At 33.2% G+C, this 7831-nt stretch overlaps 1 protein-coding gene across 1 annotated transcript; it reads right to left on the bottom strand.

The window, feature by feature from the left end:
- Positions 1 to 676: 676 nt before the first annotated feature.
- On the bottom strand, positions 677 to 4555 carry LOC131621928 (internal alternative NAD(P)H-ubiquinone oxidoreductase A2, mitochondrial-like). Its single transcript, XM_058892995.1, has 9 exons — positions 4353 to 4555; positions 3066 to 3698; positions 2708 to 2921; positions 2430 to 2590; positions 2272 to 2337; positions 2004 to 2167; positions 1789 to 1903; positions 1493 to 1672; positions 677 to 1370 (listed from the first exon to the last, which is right to left on the bottom strand). The coding sequence occupies exons 2-9, from the start codon at positions 3645 to 3647 to the stop codon at positions 1215 to 1217; spliced, it is 1638 nt and encodes a 545-aa protein (XP_058748978.1). The 5' UTR covers positions 3648 to 3698; positions 4353 to 4555; the 3' UTR covers positions 677 to 1214.
- Between the last annotated feature and the right edge of the window lie 3276 nt (positions 4556 to 7831).

The following is a 7831-nucleotide window of genomic DNA, read 5'->3' as shown; positions in this document are numbered from 1 at the left end:
TCCTTAACCCTCCTTTGCCATAAACCGAAATTTCCCGATCCGTTGAACCAAGTCACTTCGAATTTTGCACCTCTAGGATTAAGCGTTAACTGATACCAATTGTTAGAACATTAACGCGAATACAAATCAGAGTAGAGAGAAACACACAAAAGTTTTATTCATGTTGTTCGGTTAATGGTGTCTACCTCTGTGACTATAGAGTAAATACAGTTCCCTTTATTTATGTCTTGTGAATTGATTGGATTATAGTGTTATAAGTCATATATAATACCCGAGTTTAGTTTATCTAAACCTTAATCCGTAGTTTCCCTCAACAAACAATTATCTCTACTCATAATTATTTGAACAATATGAGTCATACTCAACAGCCTATAGTTATCTAAACAACCTATAATTATCTCAATAAGATGAATTATACTCTCAACAATTCATATTTATCTTAACTATATGAGTTATACTCCACAATTGACTTTAAAAAAACATGTATAGAAAAGGAGTAATTCAAAATAAGAAAGAAAAATTGTGTATTTACATGAAGAATAGAAAATGTATAGAAAATGGAATCACAAACATGCATCAGGTTTAACGAATTCATAAGAGTATAACATATTGGACAATGTATTATGAACACTGCATAATTGGAAGCTGTTATAGATGTCTAGCGATACTGATTTTGGTGTATGTTAGTTGTTTGTAACAGTAGGAGTGGGGTTGTATGCAGTTAGAAACTGGTGTATAATCTGCATTTTGTTAGCAGCTATCGTTGTACTTTGGCATTTCTGATGCCTCTCTTTAATATAGATTCTTCTTTTGGCCTTTAAAAAAAAAATTCAACCAAAGATGTAAACAAAGTTGAGCACAATACAAGTATTTGATTTTTCAATAGAATATACAATTTCTCTGAAAATTCTTTAATTTTCTCAAGTTGAATTTCGAAAAGATATTGTTCTACAAAAATAAATTTCACGATCGTGTAATCTTGTACTCACAGGATAACTTGTCCAAGAATACATTTCAATGAAACCATAATAAATGAAGAAAAAATTATTGTAACATGTCATATTTATGCGATCCAACTTTCTTTTTATCATTATATGATATAATTTTTACTGTGAATACCAAAAAAAGAACAAAAGAATACATAAGCTAACCACTCAACTAAAATAACGAGTCAAAAAGGTTGATTGGTTTTGCTACAATGCTGCAACCAAATTTCAACCTATTCTGCTGTTGTCTCTACCAAAGACAAAAGTGGTTCCCCAGTTTACTGCAACGTAAAACCTGTTCCTCCAGCTCAGCACACGAGTAAGATATGCCGAACGCCATACCAGCCAGCTCACAAAACCAGCAAGTGACAATCCCTTCGCATCCTACAAAACACAACATATATATGCAGCAAAAAATCAGAAACTGTGTTTTTGTGTTCACAAATTGCTTTGTTTCCTATCATTAGTTTACTCCAAAGGGTGAATTAGATATTAGAGATAGATACCTTGGATTGTCTTAGATCAACAAGTGCCTTATAAGCACCTACTGATGCCATGCTTCCAAGATGTTTATACACAAAAGGATTTCCAAATTGGATGCCATTTGCAGACAAAGCTTTTCCTCCATCCTGTTTCCCAATTTTGTTGAACAACTCCACAAGGAACTTCCCTTGCCTTTCAGCAACCTGTCATAAAACATAGACAAACAACTATTGATGCTTTGCTTGTTTTAGCAACCTGTCATTGGTGTTACTCATTTATTTGTCTGTCTTGTAATGAATGTATAGGCTATAAGGCTAACCTGAGCTAGAGCTGGAAGCACAGGCCTTCCAGTTTGTTCAAGAAAACCAGCACAATCTCCAAGGGCAAAGACATCTTCCACTGATGGAACACGCATCCAACCATCAACACCAATTCTGTGTCATTCAACAACGTTAACTAAATGTCTAAATTAAAATCAGAGATGGAAAATGAAGAAAAATTGAAACATTATGTACTGATTTTGGCTTCACATACCTTCCACCAGGTGATACAGGAAGATTCAGTTTTTTGACAAACTCTGAAGGACCAACCCCTGTGGACCAGACCAATAGACCATAAGGAACTTCAGTTCCATCGCTTAAAACTATCTTTTGGGGATGTACCTCCTTCACAACACCTCGAACAAAACGAACTCCAGACTGATACAAAAATTAGATGTCTTAGTCTCAGAGGCTTAAACTTGAAAGTTAATCATGGAAGATTGGTATATTATATATACATGATTAAAACGCAATAGGGTTACCTTTGTTAAGTGCTTCATTGCATATTGTCGTAGGCTAACATCAAAGGATGACAGTATCTCATTCGCCTAATCATGAAAAGTTAACACAATGGTTAAGTACACCAAGTTTATTTAACAACCTCAGCACACAAATAGACTTCAATATATAAATCATGCACCTCAATTAGTGTGACGTGAATGTAATCTTTAACATGAGTATAGCGCTCACGAACATCTTTCGTGATGAAATCACTCAATTCACCGCTAAATTCCACTCCTGTAGGACCACCTCCAATAACTACACAGTGCAGAAGACGTTTCTTTTCTTCTTCTGATATGCCTGTTAAAATGAAAACTTTTTAGTATAGCCTTCGGAAAACAATTGACAACTAAATAATTTATACTCCTATAAAAAATTAAGCTTAAAAATAAACTAGTATGAATATGAAGCACCAACCTGGATTTTCAGAAAGCATGAGGTTAAGAAGAAGTCTCTTCCTTATTTCTTGAGCATGATTCACTTCACGAAGAAAAAACGCATGTTCCTTAACTCCCTTGATACCAAAAGTTGAAGGCTCGGCTCCAGATGCAATTACAAGCTTGTCATAGGCAACTTTAAATTGGTAAGGCTCTCTAGACAATCCACCATTGGTAACTGTCTCGCAGTATACCTGTCGAATTAAGATTAACTAAGCAATTCACTAAAAACAAAAACTTTGTATATACACAAATTATTAGTTTATCAGTATTTGACATTAAACATTCCATAGTAACAGTATAGTTTTTCGAAAAGAGGGGTAAATCATTTAACTCACTTCGTGTTTGTTTGTGTCAATGTTAGTGCAGGAAGCTAGAAAGAAGTGTGAATTGGGATCCTTTGAAAGTGCATCCTGTATGCTACCAATAGGCTCGGCAACAGACCTGAATTCAAGTGTACCAACACATGTTGAAGCCAACAAAGGAGTGAAAACCATATGATTCCTTGGTGATATGCACACAACATCATAAATTCTGGTGTCTAGCCCTTTAAGAAACCGACAAGCTGCCCAACCAGTACCTAGAACAACCACCCTAGGTTTTTCACCTGGTTTTGTTGCTTCTAGTCCTGCATATCTTTGTCGATCATCTTCCAACTCTGACTCCTCTACAACCCTTTGTGTATTAGAAGACGGAGTCCAATAGTATGGAGTTCCCGATATTCCCCTCATTGAAAAATTCATGCTGTTATGCTCCTTAATTTTTGAAATATACGAAAAAGAGCCATCTACATGTGAAGAAGGTAAGGGACATTTGGTTGTATGTGATCTCTCATTGAACATATCCTTTTGATATGCATTACTTCCAAAAGCAACACCTGATCTTCTCAGGTTGCTTCTAGCAATCCTTGCCAATGCCATTGTTCGAGAATCAGTTCTAGTGACAATGCTTTATTATACTTTCTAAGAATTCTGAAAATACCAAAAGACAAAGATGTTAGAGCTACCAAATAACAATCTTTTATATATACAAGGTGGTTTACAAATTGAACACGAGCAGAGACAAAAGAAAGACAATAGGGGTTTGAGGGAAGCAAGGAAATCAAATTGGTTGATGACAACTACAAGTTGACAACCATCATTTCCAAGAATATAGGACAAGTAAAACAAAAGGCAATACAGCTTTGATCATCAGCTATTGGTAGCTACAAAGAATGAGTACTACTTCCAAAGTTTAGAAACTCAAAACATGGTAACTGGCACATTGAATTTGACACACACGTTTGAAACATTTTCACTTATTTTTGGGGAAAATTAACTCCTAAAAATCCTTTCCTATTCATATAATAGAAATAAAAATCTTGAAAATAGATTAAAGTTTATAATGAAATAGAATGCTATCCTTTTTGGATGATTGATCATAATCATAAACCAGAAAATTATAGTTTTCACTTGCAAAATAGTGATGAAATTTATGGAAACCCTTCATCTTAGATTCAAAAACTGATAAATGTTTCTATATCATAGAATTTCAAGGAAACCAAAACAGCAATAGAGGAAATGAATAACACAAAATATGAATGACATTATTACCAAGGAGTATTACAGTTAAGAAAAGAAAGTAACCTTTTGTTCTTAGTTTTCCAGTTAAAGGGTTATGAAGTTGCGGAAGATTGAGGAAATTTTTTCAAGGCACATTCTGGTATTTATTAGGTTGTAATAAGGTTTAAATTGCAGCCACTATAGTTTGATGCATTATTCTATTATTTTTTATTACAAACTACGACTACTTGACACCCAAGAAATTAGGGTCTTCTAGAAGGTCTTATTTGCGCTGCCTCCCCAAGGCCCAAGCTGTACAAAGAAAAACATGAATTGTATGTTAGAAAGAGTAAGTAATAATTTATATATTAATTAATATTATACTCAATGGCGGCCCTTGATATAATTCTAGGAGCATTTTAGTATATCTTCACTCTTTATTCTTAGTTGCTCCATAAAAACTTTATTATTAAATAAATATAATTCTTGATGGTGTTTTAACACACGTAAATCTTTGAAGATGTGTAAGGTGGTTAGTTGTATCGGACTTCAAAATTTTTTATGATTAAGCTATGATAAAAAATATTTTACATATTCTACAGTTAAATTACGATTAAGTTAAGAGCACATCTATTACTATTAAACATGAATAATTCAACAACTCATTCTAACTCTAATTTTCACCATTTTCGTCTAATCACAAATTTAATACAACTTAACCTTATCTTATAAATCCAGTAAATTTATAATTTATTGAGTACAAAAAAACAATTATATAATTCAGGAATATGAAATTCATATAAAACACTTTAGATAATTTTTAATCTGATCTTTATAATGAAAAATCTATCATTAAATTAATGGTTAAATATACAAAGTCCCCTCTAAAGGGAGCGAAATTCATTTTACTCCCATAAAAAAATTGATTTCCTCATGTAATGTAAAGATTTTCGTTTATTTGACCTCGTTATTTGCTGAGTTTCCTATATCCGCAGTTTAAAAAAATCTTCATACCCGAGTCCAAACCTACGTGGATATTAATATTCATACCTGTATCAGTATCCTGTGGATACCTCAATGTCCATAGTCGTACCCGTTTACCCGCATTTATAATAAAAATAATTTAATAACAAAATATCATATAATTTAGGTTTTTTTACAATATTAAAAAAATTATGCATGTTATTGTTGAGTTAAGAAACAAATAAACAGTTTTATTAAAATGTGTAATAATTTAATAGTGATTTTTTTTTTTTAAATTAGAAACATGCATTTTTTATATAATAGTATAAATGACATTATAGAAATATATAGTGCGGGTATGGGGCGGGGTGGGTAATAAGGTACCCGTGCCCGCACTCATACCCGCATATTTTAATGGGTAATTACCCGTGTCCGTACCCATTTTTGCGGGTTTTTACCCTACTCGGTCTTTTGTGTGTACCCACTAGGGATGGGCCAAATTGTCATCCCTAGCCGTCCATATGGCTTTTTATTTAATTTTTTATTATTTACTTATGTATACATGTCATCATGTAATTTGATAAAAATTGTGTTTTACCCTCCCCCTCCTAAATTTTAGGGTTTCCCCATTTCTAGTGATTGTCAAAGACGAATGGACGTCTAGAAGGAAGGCGAATGAAGGAATACGAAGGGATACAGACGAGGACGAAGAAGAAAGACGGAGGAAGATGAAAGTTGGTGTAAGCATGCATTTAGTTTTTACCCAAAATGTGATGTTTTAATGAACAATATTGTTAAGTCATTTAATGCCATAATTTTAGTTGCTAGGGATAAGCCTATCCTAACAACATGTAAGTGGATTAGAAAGTACCTTATGAATAGGATGGTAACATCTGCCACTAAACTTGAGAAGTGGCAACATAGAGTGATGTCTATCCCTAGGAAGAGGTTAGATAATGAGGTCTTTGTGTGTTCATTGGACACCAATTTTGGCTACACATTCATTCAACACAAAAGAATTCCAGGTTACATATTCATTCAAATATCACAAGAACTTATTTTGTCATGCTTGTCATCTTGCCAAACAATGCAGATTATCTTTTCCTACTAGAAATTATGTTATTTCTCACTATTTTGAATTAGTACATATGGACATATGGGGACCTACTAATGTGCATTCCTTAGATGGTTTTCAATATTTTATTACAATTGTATATGATTTCACACGTTATACATGGACTTATTTGATGCATTATAAGTCTATAGCTAGAATACACATTCAAAATATCATTACATATTGTCAAACTCAATTTTAATGTAAAATAAAAACCATCTATAGTGATAATGGTATAGAATTTATCATGTCATCAAATTATGCATCTCTAGGAATCAAAAATCAAAGAAGTTGTATTGAAATGCCTAAAAAAAATTCTACTGTTTAAAGAAAGCATAAACACTTATTAAATGTTACTAGATCCCTTCTTTTCCATGCTAAGTTATCTAAATGTTTCTGGTCTTTTGCTTTATGTCATGCCACTTGCTTAACAAACAGGTTATGTAGCCCTACCATTCACAACCAAACACATTATGAGCTATTCTTCAAAGAACCTCCATCCTTTATGCATCTTAAAACTTTTGGTTGTCTCACCTTTGCCACCACCATAACTAGACAAGGACACAAACTTGACCTAGAGCTGTTAGATGTCTTTTCCTAGGTTACCCCAATGGAACTAAAGGATACATTCTTTTTTACCTCCATACAAGATCCACATTCATTTTCATAAATTGTTCCTTTTTGAGAAAATAATTTTTCCTACACCTCCTACCACAACCGCATTTGCTTCTGAACCACTTTCAGAATTTGCAACTTCTAACTTGACCTTCCTTTTTGATTTCCCTACAAAAACTACACTTATATAACCTCCTACCCAACCTACCATACCAATACCCTCATCCTAACACACTCATAGTCTCTCAACTTCTCCTAGTCGATCCCTCTCATTTTAGGAAAATAATAGTCAACCTCATTCACCCATGAACAATTCTAATCATCCTTCTCTTAGAAAATCCACAAGACTTAAAACCACCTCAGCTTATTTGGATGACTTTATTCGTAATGAATATCATTCTTTTATTTCTTATAACTTTTATAAATTCATTTCTTACAATCATGCTTCTCATGCATATTATTCCTTTATTTTTGCTAATACTACATCATGTGATCCCACAACTTAAAGAAACCATCATTGGATCCAAGCCATGAACAATAAAATTCAAGCTCTCATAGATAACGACACTTTGGTTTTTACCATCCTTCCTCCAAGAAAAAAGGTCATTGGATGTAAATGGGTATATAAAACTAATTTTCATGCTGATGGCACCATTGAAAGAAATAAAGCAAAGTTAGTCGCTAAAAGATTCACTCATGTTGAAGGTATTGACTTCTTTGACACTTTTTCTCCTATTGCTAAACTCATCATTATAAGATTACTTATTGCCTTAGCTTTTTCATTAAATCTTTATCTTCACCAAATTAATGTTTATAATGAATTCTCCATGGTGAGTTGGATAAGGAGGTATATATGTCCTTACCGAAAGGA

The sequence above is a fragment of the Vicia villosa genome, unplaced genomic scaffold, assembly GCF_029867415.1.
Source record: "Vicia villosa cultivar HV-30 ecotype Madison, WI unplaced genomic scaffold, Vvil1.0 ctg.000015F_1_1_1, whole genome shotgun sequence".
Lineage (NCBI taxonomy): Eukaryota > Viridiplantae > Streptophyta > Magnoliopsida > Fabales > Fabaceae > Vicia > Vicia villosa.
Note: the sequence above shows the minus strand (reverse complement) of the source record. Positions and strands in the feature narration are given on the sequence as shown.

Bases quoted from the DNA above. Each gene is read 5' to 3' on its own strand.
- LOC131621928 (XM_058892995.1), bottom strand. From the start codon at position 3,647: ATGGCATTGGCAAGGATTGCTAGAAGCAACCTGAGAAGATCAGGTGTT. The intron at 2,922-3,065 runs GTGAGTTAAATG...TTAATTCGACAG, and splicing joins TTGACACAAACAAACACGAA to GTATACTGCGAGACAGTTAC. The intron at 2,591-2,707 runs GTTGGTGCTTCA...TCATTTTAACAG, and splicing joins CATGCTTTCTGAAAATCCAG to GCATATCAGAAGAAGAAAAG.